This window comes from Talpa occidentalis, unplaced genomic scaffold (genome assembly GCF_014898055.3).
Source record: "Talpa occidentalis isolate TD23 unplaced genomic scaffold, MPIMG_talOcc4v2.1 talOcc4.4, whole genome shotgun sequence".
Taxonomy (NCBI): domain Eukaryota; kingdom Metazoa; phylum Chordata; class Mammalia; order Eulipotyphla; family Talpidae; genus Talpa; species Talpa occidentalis.
Window position 1 is genome coordinate 19,548,254 of NW_023604295.1, and position 17,298 is coordinate 19,565,551.

The 17,298-nt window shown below is 39.6% G+C and overlaps 1 protein-coding gene and 1 long non-coding RNA gene across 4 annotated transcripts in view; one reads left to right on the forward strand and one right to left on the reverse strand.

Moving 5' to 3' along the window:
* LOC119257278 (multidrug resistance-associated protein 1-like) overlaps nt 1-9,766 on the reverse strand; it is a 79,954-nt gene extending 70,188 nt beyond the window's left edge. For all 3 annotated transcript variants that reach the window (XM_054700357.1, XM_054700358.1, XM_037525099.2), the window contains exons 1-2: nt 9,508-9,766; nt 3,654-3,715 (exon numbers count right to left, since the gene is read on the reverse strand). In XM_054700357.1, coding sequence (XP_054556332.1) covers nt 3,654-3,715; nt 9,508-9,579 — 134 coding nt within the window. In that variant the 5' untranslated portion in view covers nt 9,580-9,766. The remainder of the gene's footprint in view (nt 1-3,653; nt 3,716-9,507) is intronic.
* The window catches only part of LOC129146719 (uncharacterized), a 90,193-nt gene that overhangs the window by 29,372 nt on the left and 43,523 nt on the right, over nt 1-17,298 (forward strand). The window lies entirely within an intron of this gene.

Below are 17,298 nucleotides of genomic sequence, written 5' to 3' on the forward strand. Positions count from 1 at the left end.
GAATAGTGCATCTCTGCTTAAAAAAATGGTGCAACTGTGACCTATAAAAACTTAAACTAGCTTTTTCCATTTGTGTCAAGGGGATTATTCAATGACCATGATTATTATACACTGATGACAGATTATATTTGCTAATAAAGCCTTCATAATTATTTGATCATCAAAACGATCTCGACAGCTACTGTCTTAGGAATTAAGGTTCATAAGCATATCATTCCCTAATCATTTGTATCATCGGAGCACAGTTTAATTGAATTATTCATATAATTATGGGAGCCTGAATTTGGCCTAGGAAATAATTTGTGACTTTATTCAGTAGCTCAAAGAATAGATCTGAGAACACAATTAACCACTGTCTTCAAAGAGACATTCTCTTATACAATAGCTATGTTTCAGCTACGATTGATTAATCACCAGATAAGAAATCAATTTAGATGCATGCCATTGACAGTATCAGATAACATTGCTATAAAAATAATTCTGATCAAGCTCTGAGATGTTCAATTAAAACAGAAAATAAATGTGATATTCAATTAGTATAGCTTATTGATTTGTTTTAAGATATGTACTTTGAGATATTAAACTGCCATATCTTTAAATATGCCTTACCTTGCTTTAAATATTTACTTTCAGTCCTTTATTTCAATCCTCAATCCTCCTTAAATAGTGTTTGTAATATTTAATATAAAGGCATATAATTTTTACAGTTTGATAATTAAAACTGTAAAAGTACACTTACTTAAAATTCATTTTATTTGTATTATTCAAATTTTATGATATCCTGTGATTTAAAAATTATGGTCTGAAATATTTTAAAGACAGAGCAGATGTTATTCTTTCTCCCAACACAGAATTCAGGTTTGGAAGACGTATCAACACATATATGAGAATTTTTAAAAAATCAAAATCATTAACTGTAAATCACTCACATTTACATAATTCTATCTCACCCTTCTAGTGTGAAACTTAATGTAGCCTACTGGTATAAAATTATTACCATCCTCTTTAAATGATTTCTAGATTTGTGTAATTTGGTATTCTTACTGTAATTCAACTTCTTATGCCCAATTATTTGTTCACCAAGTATACTAAAGTTTTCTATTTAAACTGTCTTGTAAAAATCACCAATGATCTTTATATCACCAAGTGTAATGGAGAACATTCAGTTCTTATTTTAATTTACTATTTTTCAGTATGTGGCCCTATTGGCAACTTTATATTTTTCCTTTTTTGATAGTTTCCTTAGTTTTCAATCACATTCTTTCCTTGGCCTTTCTTTCATATTCTGAAATTACCGAGGATTCCCAGCATTCTCTTTGTTCATCCTATTTAATCTGCTCTCTCCCTGGGTGATCATAGTCACACTCATGGCTTCAACTTCTGACCTACAGTGACTCCCAAACACATATCCACAGGTCAACGGTTTAGTCTTAAGTCTGAGCTCTACATGTCCAAACCGGTGTTTGATATTTTGTTTAAAGATTTATTTATTTATGCATACAAGAGCTGGGGTACAGGCCAGAGGTGCGGGGTAGGGGTGGTGAGAGGATTAACCAGAGACAGAGTGGAGAGCAGAACAGGCAGACTGACTGAAATACACTGCTGAGGGGAGCAGCGGGGGAGTCAGGAGAGGTCTGCTGTGCCATGTGGGTAGCTCCCTGGTCGGGGATCAAACTTGCACTGCAGAGGCTGCAGATAGGTTCACAGGTTGTGTCTTAACCCCTTGTGCCACCAGGGAGGCCCAGGTCTACCTTTTAATCCACTAATTCAACTACAAATTCTTCTACATTTACCTCTGTGTTTTTAAAGGTAGCATAGTGCAAGATATCTAGTATACAATAAACTTTGTTTTAAAAAAAGAATTCATCTACTCTTGACAACATACTGGCAGAACAAATTGGCAATTTACAATGAAATGTATGCAAGGTGGGCCTCCCCGGTGGCCCAGAGGTTGAGCGCTGGGTTGCGAAGCTGCCCGCAGCCTCTGCAGCGCTGGTTCGATCCCTGGCTGCTCCCCGGCCACCGGAGGAGGGTCCCACATGGCGCGCAGACCTCTCCTGCCGCCCGCTGCTCCCCTCAGCAGTGTACTTCGGTCCTTCTGCCTGCTCTGCTCCCCGCTCTGGCTCTGGTGAATTCTCTCACCCTCCCGTGCTTCTGACTGTACCCAGTGCTTGTATAAATAAATTAAATAAATAAATAAATAAAAATAACTCTTTAAAAAAAAAAAAGAAATGTATGCAAGGAGCATAAAATTAAGATGATAAATTTAGTTTCATAACATCGAGTCATTGTGTTCCTACCTGGGTATCAATACATCAGTGGACAAGAAACTGAACCCCGGGCCTCCCTGGTGGTGCAAGGGGTTAAGACGCAACCTATGAAGCAATCTACAGCCACTGCAGCACAAGTTCAATTCCCAGCCGGCCAGGGAGGAACCCACATGGCGCAGCAGACCTCTCCTGTTTCGCCCACTGCTCCCCTCAGCAGTGTATTTCAGTTGGTCTGCCTGTTCTGTTCCCCACTCACTCTGTCTCTGGTAAATCCTTTCACACCCCCACCATATCTCTGGCCTATACCCTAGTTCTTGTATGCATAAATAAATAAATCTTTAAAAAAAAAGAAAGTGAGGGCCTCCCCAATAGCGCAGTAGTTGAGCGCTGGATTGCAAAACTGCCCACAGCCTCTGCAGCGCTAGTTCAATCCCCAGCCGCAGGGCGAGGGTCCCACATGGTGCGCTGACCTCTCCTGCTGCCCGCTGCTCCCCTCAGCAGTGTATTTCGGTCCTTCTGCCTGCTCTGCTCCCCGCCCTGGCTCTGGTGAATTCTCTTACCCTCCCGCACTTCTGACTGTACCCAGTGCTTGTATAAATAAATAAATTAAAAAAAAGAAAGTGAACCCCAATTTTCTCACCATATGCCTATCTTATAGGAGTTGGAAGAGGCTTAAATGAATTGATATGTATGAGGTGGATAACAAATATTTGATGCTACAAACAATGTTCATATTTCTGCCCCTCCCTTGTGATAACATACATAATTTCTATAAAAGGATAGCCATACTGCCTTTATATTACATTAATAGTCTCATCTATGGAACTACTTTGTGTGTTATTATTTGTGATTACTCTTGAGAAAATTTTTTTACAAATTCATATAAAAGTATTCATATGTAGATTAAAGGAATAAAATTTGGGAATCAGTTCCCACTGAATGTTCATCAGCATGATACAGTTAACAAGTTTGGTTTTTTTTATTTTTTGTAATTTTTTTTATTTAGCATTGGCAGGATTGATTGCTTGTTTTTTTTATTTGTTGCAGCTTTCCCTTCCCTTGGGAAGAAAAACAAGCTGGCGCTCAACAAGAAAATAAATGGGTGTCAACTCATTCATCTTAAAAAAAAAAAAAAAAGGTGTCAAGGCACAAAGACGGGTAATCGCCAACTTGTTTTTCTTAGGGCGAGAGGGAAGGGTCTACAAAAAAACCAGTGGGCGCCAGCTTGTTTTTCTACCCAAGGGGAGAAAAAACTGCAACAAATAAAAAAAACAAACCATCAATCCTGCCAATACTAAATAAAAAAAATTACAAAAAATAAAAAAAGACAAACTTGTTAACTGTATCAAGCATAGTAAGCAAACAAATTTGTAAATGTCCTACCTGCTAAACCAGGAATACGTCATCTTACTGAAGAATGAAGCACTTTTCTCTGGACTGCATTTCTAAAAAGAAAATATAACAAGTAGTGTATGAGGAAGATGTCTTTGACTTATATTGGAAATATCCTTGCCAGTAGCTGGCAAAGTAAATATGAAATATGTTTCTTAGTATAGTTCCTGGAATTTGTTGGCACATGGCTGTTTACAAAATTTATATACTATGTGGTAGTGTACACATACAAATATACACATTATAAGTTAGTACATACAAACATATGATCTAAATTTAAAAATTTTAATTGCAAAATTAAAGATAACTTTCTTTCTAAAAAATAGATTTTAATAGTTTACTACTGTGTTTAATGACATTTTTGTATAAGTGTACAGATATATACATAATTATATATTTATCATAATTATATTATTTTGGCAGTTATAACTTTCCATAATTCCCATTAATTTGGTGAGTTTAGTTTAAAAAGGGAAGACTACCTCAAGAATAATCATTTCACATTTCAAGAATTGGCAACAATTTCTTTGTATTTCAAAATGTAAAAGTGATTAACATCAAATTTCCCACATTTAATAACTTCTTCATTGATCCTCTCTCTAACCGAGTTCTGATTTCATGCTCAAACTTTAAAAGTATTTAACATATTTTTAAAAATTCTGATCCTAGGAAGGCTGAGTAAAACAAAATTTCACCTTATAGGGTAAAATGTCTTGGATATAAAGAAGCAAGCATGGCATTCAATTCCAAATCTGTTGTCTGAGTTACAGCAGTTATAATATTAATTATTGAAGATATGTATAATTTACCAGAACGGTATCTATTCTCATGGTTGTTATGAGAAATGCAATGATGAATGTAAAACGTTTATCACACTATTGTCCCAGCCATTAGCTCAAACATGCGACTGTGATATTGCCATCAACATTGTTACCAAACATACTATTTGAAAAGTAAGAGCACATATTATTGGGAAAATGTCTCGAGTATTCTATAATTATCCTGACGGTCACATTTTATGACTTATGTACAAATCTCACAGGGAGTTGACAATTTGATAATTTACCACCAGTAAGGATCTCATATCTATCCAAAACAGATATTTCTTGGCAGGCTAGAAGTGACTGCAAATCCTTTGCAGCTTTTCCCATGAAAAAGTAGAATCTATTTTGTGTCTCCTGAATCTGGGCCAGTGGTGATTCTTCTTTTGTTCATAAAAATGCAACAGGAATGACATTGAGAGTTTCAGGTGTAAGCCCCCAGAGATTTGTTGTTTGGAATCCTGAGACTATCGTGTCTGAGGCTGAGCTCCAGGAGGATGAGAGCATGTGGAAGAAAACCAAGGTGTTTACCAGACAGCCTGTCCTCCTACCTGGCATAAGTTGGTTCTAGATTATCAAGGCAACCCCTCCCCCCGCCCCACCCCACCAGCTGATTGCGGAAGCCTGAGAGCAAGGCAGAGCCAGCCAAGCTGACCCAAACCAGCAAAGGGTCTAGTTGGTGCAGGATCAGTAGCTACCTAAAAAGACTGTTGCTTTCAGCACCTAAGTTTTGCAAAGCAATTTCACCACACCAAGGACTCAATGTTGAACTTAGCATCCCTCTAGGACTGTTTGATGGGAAAGCCCTTTAAGCCCTCTGGTAAAAGCCTCCTTAGATGTGGGCCTATGGGCCAGGCATCTTATCCTGGATTTATCATAGTCAATTTCTCTCTGAAGCAATGCTTATCTTAGTAATTACTTTTCAGAAGGGAGAGTCAGCAGGTAAAATATCTGGTGAAGATAATTCATCTTTTCAAAGCACCAAGAATACATGATTTCTTGGACCTCCTTGGTGGTGCAAGGGTTTAAGATGCAACCTATGCAGCTATCCTCAGTCACTGCAGCACAGGTTTGATCCCTGGCCAGGGAGCTTCCCACATGGCACAGTAGACCTCTCCTGACTCACCCGCAGGTCCCCTCAGCAGTGTATTTCAGTAGATCTGCCTGTTCTGTTCCCCACTCTGTCTCTTGTGAATCTTCTCACCCCCTGCATCTCTGGCCTGTACCCCAGTTCTTGTATGCATAAATAAATCTTTAAAAAAATACATGATTTGGGCCTCCCCGGTGGCGCAGCGGTTGAGCGCTGGGTTGCGAAGCTGCCTGTGACCTCTGCGGCGCCGGTTCGATCCCCGGCTGCTCCCCGGCCACCGGAGGAGGGTCCCACATGGCGCGCAGACCTCTCCTGCCGCCCGCTGCTCCCCTCAGCAGTGTACTTCAGTCCTTCTGCCTGCTCTGCACCCCGCTCTGGCTCTGGTGAATTCTCTCACCCTCCCGCGCTTCTGACTGTACCCAGTGCATGTATAAACAAACAAACAAACAAGTAAAATAAATAAATAAAGCATGCCTCTATTTAAAAAAAAAAAAAAAAAAAAAAAAAAAAACATGATTTCTTAATGAATTGGTAATTGCAGAATTCATTGTATAGGCCTCGCTACTTTGATTATTTCTAAATTGCTGTAAAGCAATGTATGTGTAGAAGAAACTGTGACAATTCTGAGATATTTTTCAATGTTCTAATCTATTCCCACCTTCTCCATTAACCATACCTCAATCCTTCTTTTTTTTAAAAGATTTTATTTTTTATTCATACAATAGCTGGGGTACAGGCCATAGGCGCGGGAGGGTGAGAGGATTCACCAGAGACAGAGTGGGGAGCAGAACAGGCAGACAGACTGAAGACACTGCTGAGGGGTGCAACGGGCACAGTAGGGGAGGTCTGCTGCACCATGTGGAAATCTCCCCAGTCGGCCGGGAATTGAACCTGCACTGCAGAGGCTGCGAGAGCTTCACAGCGCTGTGCTCAACCCGCTGTGCCACCAGGGAGACCCATATCTCAATCCTTCTAACTCACCTATTTTCAATTTGATAACACTTCTAGTCTTCAGAGCAAGACTAGACCTTGTCTAAGCCCACGATGGGCTTTCATTTTATTTGCCATTTTATTAACTTTTATATTTTATGCCATTGGACAACATACCTTAACATTGCTTACTTAAGAGTATTTGAATGGAAATCCTGTTATTTCTGGATTATAGTGGAAGAACAGAAAGAATTAAGACCATGGAACCATGCACAGCCAGGGCCTAGGATATAGGGAAATGTGTTGTTCTCAGTCTTCCTTGAGTGTTAACTTGAGCATAGTAACACCTTTTAATTCTTAACTTCAGGTGCTTCATTGTGGTTATTGGAAGGAGGTTCTGGGAATAGTGGAGGAAGTTATGGAAAAGTAGAAATACTGGTTCATAGAGGAGGAAAACACCTACAAACAAAAAGAATTTAGTCATCACTTATTATGTGCCAGATTCTGACTAAGTATATAATCTCATTCATCATATCTTGTGGTGGCACTATTTTATCACCCACAATCAGATGAGAAAATTAAGATCCAGAGTTTAAGATCCTCCAACTAAAATGTTTAAAAGACTGAACCTAATCCAGTTAGTTCATTCTACCCTGCAGTCAGAATTCCACACTCTCAGTTCTGCTGTTTCAAGCTGTTTTCTGTTAGAGAACATTTTACTGCTACCCACTTCCTATTACTTCACTTCTAGCTTGTTCTTACTTGTGCTTTAATCCTTTTCAGGATTTACTTCATTTGGTAATATTTCTCCTCACCCCCAGCTTCCAAAGCTTAGATTCTTGTTCTATGTTACCACAGCATTCTCAACATACACTAAGAGATTTAAAGGCTCACTCACATCTGCCCTCATTGAATTTATCTGCTCTTTACCCAACTATCTAATCATTTGCTGTCAGGTGTTTCTCTTCTGCTAGACTTAGTTCCTGTAGAAGACAGACTATATTTGATTTATCTTTGTACTTACAGCTTTAGCCTACAATCTAGCTCATAATAAACAAAGTTTCAGATGAATAAATGAAGGTATGGATGAATGCCACAAAAAAAAAAATTAGAAGTATTCTATTCGTAGGTCACCATGTCAGTTCTTGAAACTCAATCAGAAAGTCACATTCTTAGCTTATGGTTTAGGTAGATATTTTTACCTGAGCTCTAATAGAGCAATAGTATAAAGGCTTAGTAATGAATTATACATGGTTTTCAATACGCTTTAAAGTCATCAACTTTTTAAAAATATTGTTATCATAGATGTAACAGATAGAAAGTGCAATGAAAATGAATGTTTTCAACAAACAGACAATTATAAAACAAAGATCATGCAGGGGAAGAGGAAGGAGAGGGATCAGAGGAATCAGAAGGAGGGAGGGAGCAGCACAGGGGACTGAGGTGATGGTGCACGGGTGCATTGGGGAAGGAATTTTTATGGGGACTACACCTGAGGGGTAGGGGGGTTAGCAAACATTGTTTAAAAATGAACAATGATGTAAAAATTAATAATTTTTTAAAAAACAAATGTTTTCAATCTTGTCTAAATAGATTCCTATCCCTAAAGCTATCCAGGTTAAATAAATCAAGGAAATAAATACTCTACAAATCTTAGAGAAAGAAAGGGGAGGAAATGGTTTGAGTTTATAGCTTTCTACCCCACAAGTTTGTAGCCTTTCCTAAACTCTGCAGTTCCACTGGTGATGTTAAACTAGTTTGCCCATTGAGTCCTCCACCTCTGTTTTAAAGTAAAATATGTGTATTGTCCTGAAGGAGCCCTTTCACATTTCAGAAATTTATTCAGCCCCTATATCTTACAAACTTAAAAAAATACTTCATATATATATTTATATATTTAAATATATATTTATATATTTATAATGTAAAACTTTCAAATTTCACTTTATATGTGATCAGAATAGTTGTCATAATTACTTGACACATGGATTTAGATACTATGAAAGCCAGGAATAGAACACGGTCCCCTTAATCTATTATTTTTTCCTATTTCAGATCTACAGAATTACCTGTGTTAAGGGCGATTTCTGAGCCCCAGCCTTATATAGTGACAAATTAAAGGGATGGCAATTTTATTAGGAAAATTGTTCCTAATACACAAACACAGGGTTCATTTCCTTGTACCACTGCCCGAGCACATGACTTCTATTGTGGAGGAAGCACGTGGTGTCAAGGGGCAGAGAAGTCAGGTTAAGCGCCTGCAGTTTCTGGACTTCACCCAGACCTTACAGTCCCAATACTACCACAGATAACACATTATTTATCCTGAGTCTCTTCTATGGTTGTACTGGTCTGGACCACTGGTTGTAGAATTTCTTCACAACCTCAGCCCCTCCATTCACTCTTTAAAATGCTTGGTTGTTTACTGGAATTAACCTCTCCCTTCAAACTAAATGCCTCTTTGCTCCAGCGACCATCCTGAGATCGTGATGGCTCAGATTTCACAGTATCCTGGAGACGACAGATCTCAGCTGTCTCTCGTGTGTGTGCGTGTGTGTGTGTGTGTGTGTGTGTGTGTGTACAGATCTCAGCTGTCTCTCGTGTGTGTGTGAGTGTGTGTACAGATCTCAGCTGTCTCTCGTGTGTGTGTGCTTGTGTGTGTGTGTACAGATCTCAGCTGTCTCTCGTGTGTGTGTACAGATCTCAGCTGTCTCTCGTGTGTGTGGTGTGTGTGGTGTGCGTGTGTGTGTACAGATCTCAGCTGTCTCGTGTGTGTGTACAGATCTCAGCTGTCTCTCGTGTGTGTGTGTGTGTGTGTGTGTGTGTGTACAGATCTCAGCTGTCTCTCATGCGCACACACACGCGCGCGCACACTCAGTTGCTACCAAAAGACTTGAGTTCCCTTTTCAGGGTCTGCAAAGTCAGTTTTCTCTGCTCGCGTTTCTCCTCCCAGAGTGGCCCAAAGGCAGCTCCGCCTCTCCCCCCCAGGACCAATGAGCTTTACCTGCGCCCCGGGCCCCTCCGGGACTCGCTGGTAGGCGCCGCGGGCACCCCACCTCCGCAGTTTGGAAAACATGGTCCTCGCCGGCGCCGCGCAAGCAGAGGAGAGGGTGAGGAGGCTGTCACCCTTGGCGGGGCCTCTCCGACTGGCCCCTGGAAAGTGGGAAAAAGCTTGTGCTCAGCCCCACCGAGTCAGCGGCCGCCCAGCTCTCCACTAGCCCTTCCTGCTGGCCCTCGGGCTGCGGGAGGAGGGAGGTGGGAGAGGAGCGTAGGAGGAGGAGGGCCGGGCGGGCCGAGGAAGAAGAGGAGGGGCTTCCCGCAGAGTCTCGGGATCTTTGCCTTTTGAGGATTTTGCATTTGCCTCGTTCATTCTCAACTCTTTAGTTTCTAGGGTTGCTCTTTATAGAACATCTGTGCCTTTTAATGAAGATCAAAACTTGGTCTTCCACCCTTGCTAGGGTGACATTTATCTGTTTGCAAACAGGTTATTATAGCTGTTGCCTACAAAAAAAATGTTAAGGTCAGCAGCACAATTTTACAGAGCGAATTTACTGCAGTGGCTTTAAAATTCGGAACAAATTATATACTTCCCTTGGTAATAGAAAACTAACAATACATTTAATCTCAAGTTTACTCTGCAAATTATAAAACAAGAAAAAAATTTTAAAATCTTCATAGTAACTAGAACTTTAAAAATGTGATACTGGGGGCCCCCCCTCGTGGCTCAAGGGGTTAAGCACAGCGCTATGAAGCAATAGGCAGCCTCTGCAGCACGAGTTCAATCCCTGGTCGGCCAGGGAGCAACCCATGTGGCGAAGCAGACCCCGCCTGTCTCGCCCACTGCTCAGCCTCCCTGTTCTGTTCCCCACTGTCTCTGGTGAACTCTCTCTCTCTCTCTCTCTCTCTCTCTCTCACACACACACACACACACACACACACACAGACCCCTCTGGCCTGTACTCCAGCTCTTGTATGCATAAATAAATAAATCTTTTTTTTTTTAAATGTGATACTTGACATTACACAGGGGATTGTAAAAATTAAGGTTGCCATTTTGACTTTTAAATGCATATTGGTAAATCACATGCCTTGTATAAAGAAGTAGTGGTGTAAGCAACAAGTCACTTTTAGGAAGAGCTGCTGATCCATGAGTCTGTCATTGGTCTGAAGTATTTTGTTTTAAGTTACTTAGAACCTGAAGCAACAGAAGAGGGAGTAATATTAGGAATTCTGAATAACAGAGCTAAGGGGATTTGTGGTCATCTTACAAGGATGAATAGTTTCAGGATCAAGGAACATTCTGTCTTCTGTTTAAACCTAATGTTAGGGATAGGTGGAATGAAGTGAGGAATTAAAAGAAAAGGTCAGCTTTCTGGAGAACTGGGTTCAAAAATGATACCTAAGAAGGTGTAGGCCTGCCCAGACCTGCTGACTTTTGCATAAGGATTACACCAAATGATACCTTATGAGATTAAAGTCCTGGAAAAAGTTTAAAACACACTTTATTTTTTTTTACTAAACGTTTTAATTTTCTTACATTGTTGTTCATTTTTGTACAGTATTTGACTTCTCCCCTCAGGTGTAGTTCCCATAAATCTCCCAACATGTCACCTATAGGACACACTTTGACACTTAGTCCATATTTGTCTTGCCCTATGCAAAGAGGACATTGTACAATAGGTTCTTCTTTGAAATAAATGTATCTGTGAAGAACAAAGGTCTCACCTCAGAACTAAGAAACTTGTATTACTTCTTCCAGAACTTTCCACAAACTCATGTGCCTATTTGATTATATTCACTCAGCAGCCTGAATATGAGACTCTCATCCCACCTATACTTTTTTTTTAAAGGTTTTGATTTTTTATGTATACAAGAGCTGGGCGCAGGAGGGTGAGAGGATTCACCGGAGACAGAGTGGGAAGTAGAACAGGCAGAAGGACAGAAAGCACTGCTGAGGGGAGCAGCAGGGTGACAGGAGAGGTCTGCTGTGCCATGTGGGTATCTCCCTGGCCGGCCGGGAATCCAACCCACTCTGCAGAAGCTGCGGGCAGCTTCACAGCACTGCACTCAACCCGCTGTGCCACCGGGGAGACCCCCACCTGCACTGTTAAACTATTCATTTTATGGAATCCATGTGAAAAAGGCAAGATCTTGTTATAGAGGTCACTCCTTATTTTTTTCAGAGGTAGTTACAAAAAAGGAACTTTGAATCTGTGCCATAGACTAGGAAGCCAGGAAGTAAAGACCTAAAAATAGTGCAGGCTCTAAATTCATCATTTGTCTTTCTTCTCTTGGAATCAGTCCTCTCAACAAAGGCTTGTTCTAGTAACTGCAAATAAACAGATTTCTGCAAATACTCAGCTCTTTTATGACACCCAGCTCCTAGATTGGTGGGAAGAGAGAAGAATCCTAAACTATTGAGTAGATCTCCTGGGTGTTGGGCACCTACAGTAATGGAGACTCTCCCAATCTCCCAAAGGGATTAGGAGAAAATATATCTGTGGGCCCACAAAATGGTATTTTATTATTGACTTTCTTCATTTTGAAGGATTTACAAGATTGTACTAGTAAACTTTAGGGTTTGGGTTTTTTTTTTTTAGAAAGTAGTTTCCATTGCTTGGGTACTTCGTTAAGGAAAACAGTGAAATGATCTCATTTTTTTAGGGAACAGAAAGTATAAAATTAAATGACCTTGACATAAACAAAACCTTACCACAAAGTTAGCATTCTGACTCACCGAATTCTCATGCTGGTTGGATTGTGAAATAATTATTTCCTTTTCCAGCAAAAAAAAAAAAAAAAAAAAAAAAAAAAAATCATGGAGAGGTGAAATAAAAGAGCATATAGATTTATTTGTAGAAGGAGCATATTTTATGTCAAAATAGTCAATTGTTTAGACTATTGGGAAAATCCATAAGGGTTCCTGTACTTCCAGGATCCTAGTCTATTTTATAATTTCTGCAGCCACTGCAGCACACCTTTTCCTGTTGAGGAAAACCTCAGGGACTGGTGCCAGAATCTCAAGACTGATTAGAATTAAGACCAAAAGAAAGAACTGCCTGTTTGCGAAAGTTAGTTGGGTATATCATTGGCTCCATGGCAAAGGAAAGAAAATTCTTTCCTTCAGGAGGATTGCAGGTTGTGTCTTTGTAGGGAAGGGTGATGGAGTAGATTTTTTGTTGCTGTTCCTCCTGGTGGCACAAGGGGTTAAGCACTGCACTATAAAGCAATCCGAAGCCTCTGCAGCACAAGTTCAATCCCCAGCCCTACAGGGAGCAACCCGTATGCGCAGCAGACCTCTTCTAACTCGCCCACTGCTCCCCTCAGCAGTGTATTTCTGTAGCTCCGCCTGTTCTGTTCCCCACTCTGTCTCTGATAAATCCTCTCACCCTCCGCATCTCTGTCCCGTACCCTGGTTCTTGTATGCATGAATAAATAAATCTTAAAAAAAAATTTGAATTAGCAATGCTATTCAGTTTGTGGTATACTATCATTTTGTGCAGGGTCATTTTCATTTTATTTTCTCTTATTTGCTTTCCCTAATTATATATTTTCCAATCCATTTTCCCCACCAAAAATCATTATCTGAAGTTACAAATAAGTATCTTTTCAATCCAAGTTCTTTACATTTATTGAAATATTTCTTTAACCTTGAAAACTACATGGTACTATTTTTTAAAGATTTATTTATTTATACATACAAGAACTGGGGTACAGGCCAGAGGTGTGGGGGAGTGAGAGGATTCACCAGAGACAGAGTGGGGAGCAGAACAAGTGGATCTACTGAAATAGATTGCTGAAGGGAGCAGCAGGCAAGACAGGAGAGGTCTGCTGTGCCATGTGGGTTTGCTCCCTGGCCAGGGATCAAATTCTAGCTGCAGTGGCTGCAGATAGCTTCAAAGTGATGAGACTTAACCACTTGTGCCACCAGGGAGACTCCCCATAATGTACTATTTTATGTGCTTTTAAAATCTATAAAAACAGTAACTTGTTACAAAGTCATTGCAATACAATCTCCTTTCTCCTCCCATAATTTTGTACCTCAATATCTTTTGTAAGCACCTACCCTTATGTGGCTATGCAATACTCACCCATTGTACCTGATTGCTGCAAGATGTTTTGTTCTATACAAATATAACTTACAGTAACTCTAACGTCATAAAGTACACAGATTCTAAGATAAGATTGTAGGTTCAAGTCTTGTTCCAATATTTACCAGCAATTCATTAACAACTCTCAGGACTCAATTTTCAATGAAATGGAAACAATAGTGGATGCCTTCCACATAGGTTTAGTGTAAGGATTATATGTTTCAAGAATGAAACAGGTAAAGCACTTAGTACAGCAAGTGCACATGATATATATCACATAATTGTTCTGATGATTATTACTTATCTAGTTACCCAGTGACTAATTTATACATTAATTCCAACTCCTTACCCTCAAATCAGTGGTATAAGGAATCTGGTATACCAGGGTTCTCAAATTTTTTGGACTCAGAAACTCTTTACATTTTTCAAAATTAAGGAGTCCCTTTTGTTATGTGAAATATATCTACTGATACTTGCCATATTCGAAATTAAAATTAAAAGCTTAAAAATATTGGGGTTGGAAAAATTTAAGAATATTTATTTCCTCATAATTATTTAAACAAACCCATTACATGTATACATGAATTAGATTATTTTTGAAAATAATATTTAAAGAACAAAACTACTTTTGAGAATATTGGCATTATTTTATATTGTAATATATGATTTAGTAGAAGATATGTTCGCATCTGTTTCTGCATTCATCTGTTACAAACTACAATTTTGCTTAAAGTAGGGAACAAAATCTGGCTTCACACACATATAGGTGGAAGAGGATTAATTTACTTTTTCTGTAATTCTGGATACTTTTCTTTAATATAAGACCAAAATCCTGCCAGGTTTCTTGAAAGTTAGTTGCTATGTAGAACCTGAAACCCTGTCAGTAAGCCTTTTGTATTTGTTTAAATTAAAATTCATTAGTTTTTCTTGCTCTTTGAATGGATGTTTAATGTTTGCATAATTTTGTACTATGTATTGTCTTTTCAGAATGTATTGGTTTTCTGAATTATGACTATTTTCCAAATGTTGGCACATATTGTACCATATCAGAGAATAATATTTATTGATATCACCACCATTTCATTGGAAAATTCTTTCAAGTATTGGGAAGCTTTTAAGTGCATAGTGACAGATACTAGTATTCTAAAAATATAATATTCTCTGAAAAAACGTAAATATTTCATTGGCAACAAACTCTAAGTTGCAACTGCTGAAATGACAGAATTTCTTTATTTCCTCTTTCCAGCACCTCCATTGCTCATACTTTGCAGGTGACCTAGCATAGGAGGAGGAGAGGTAAAGGAAAAAGGCAGGCTTGAAAGCAGGGGCGTTAATGTGAGTGAGCAGAAGTTGAATCTTAATTTACATTTGCTAGCTGGATGAAGTCAGGCAGATTATTTAGCTTCTTGTTTCTTAGCTTCAGTTTCCTCAGTCTAATTTTGACCTCACTGAGCATGGAAAGTACTCAGTCAGGGCCTCCTTGGTGGCACAAAGGGTTAAGACACAACCTACAAAGCTATCTGCAGCCTCTGCAGCACAAGTTCAATCCCCAGCCAGCCAGGGAGCTACTCACATGGCACAGCAGAACTCTCCTGAATCACCTGCTGCTCCCCTCAGCAGTGTATTTCAGTCAGTCCACCTGTTCTGTTCCCCGCTCTGTCCCTGGTGAATCCTCTCACCACCTGCACCTCTGGCCTGTATCCCAGCTCTTGTATGCATAAATAAATAAATCTTTAAAAAAATAAAGTGCTCAGTTGGAAACTGAATAAAATTTTGTGCGCAGAATGTGTCATATTGTAGATACTCAGTGATATTATAATGGCTATTATATTGAGAGCCATATCTAAAAGTCTAAAGTTTAGGGCCTAGCTAAGCGTGGAAACCAGATATGTGAAACACAGCTAGTGAACATAATATGAGGCTGTCTTCCAGATAGGCTTATTGATATGAAAACAGAAGTAATGAAAGAAATGATTGGAGCTATTCAACACAGAAGACCTTTAAAATGTTAAAAAGACACAAAAATTTACAGTGTTTTGGTCACGGAGGCATCGAGATTGCATAGGGAACAGGAGAACTTAACATCTTTATGAGTTCTCTTTAAATAATCAGTCACCAAGGGTATAAATTCCAAATATGCCCTTGGACAGTCAGACGAAACAGCATTCCACTGACTGCTAACAGAGTACTACCTGTTGAAGGTGAACCTGACATTGTTTTACTGGACATAGAGGTTCTTATGTGAAATCCACATACAGGTCTGTTATTAGGGATTGAGAGCTTTATTGAGTAATGAATATGGCTGTCATTTTTTTCCCTCCAAAAAGCTCAGCGAATCATTTCAAAACTTTCACACTAATCACAATAATGGCTTATGGGAGGTGTTGATTTGCACAGAGGGAATCTAAATTTTTTATGTTAAAATGCCTTAGTTTATTTTGATTAAATGTACACAGGTTATTTTGCTATTGAGCTCAGACCTCAGTATTTGACAGTGCTGGGAAGATTCCCAGATTTTTATCTATACATTTCTAAGATGACAGCTGATAGTAAATGGAGTTAGAATAACATTAGAAGGGTGAGCGCTGGGCTGCGAAGCTGCCGGCAGCCTCTGAAGAGCGGGTTGGCTCCACAGCCGCTGGTGAGGGTCCCACACGGCGCATAGACCTCTTCTGCCACCCCCATTTCTCCCCTCAGCAGTGTATTCCGTCAGTCTGCCTGTTCTGTTTCCCACTCTGGCTCTGGTGAGTTCACACACACACACACACACACACACACACGCACTTCTGACTGTACCCAGTGCTTGTATAAATAAATAAATCTTAAAAAAAAAAAAAAAGAATAGCATTAGTAGAAGTAGCAAAGCCCTTTGCTGATTCCATTTTCTTTTTGAGCCTTTACCCATTTCACCCACTCTTACCCCCACCTCTGGCAACCACGATCTGCTATTGTATATAAAAATTTGAAATTTTTAGCTTCCATGTATACTTAAGATTAGGAGGTATTTTTCTTTCTCTATCTGATTTATCTCACTTAGGATAATGCCCTCACATTCCATTCATGTTGTCACAAATGGGAAGATTTTATTAATTTTTATGTCTGAACAATATTCCCCCATATATATATTTGTATGATATGTCACATTTTTTTTTAAATATTTATTTATTTATTTATACAAGCACTGGGTACAGTCAGAAGCGCGGGAGGGTGAGAGAATTCACCAGAGCCAGAGCGGGGAGCAGAGCAGGCAGAAGGACCAAAGTACACTGCTGAGGGGAGCAGCGGGCGGCAGGAGAGGTCTGCGCGCCATGTGGGACCCTCCTCCATTGGCCCGGGGAGCAGCCGGGGATCGAACCGGTGCTGCAGAGGCTGCGGGCAGCTTCGCAACCCAGCGCTCAACTGCTGCCCCACCGGGGAGGCCCTGATATGTCACATTTTCTTTATCCATTTAGCCACAAATAGTTGAGAGCTACAGTCTGCTCGTATTACTACAAAAAGTATACAATTATTTGTGATTTTTGTAATGATTCCGAAATTTGTATATACGAGTTAGCAAAAAAAAAACCCAAACAAATATTTTCTAAAGAATTTCTTAAATCCTCACTGCATTTTTCTAAATGAATTTAATATGCATTAATTAACCACCTCTTTGTGCTGAGCATTATAGTAGGTACTAGAAACCTACTCTGTCATTTTTGTCCTCC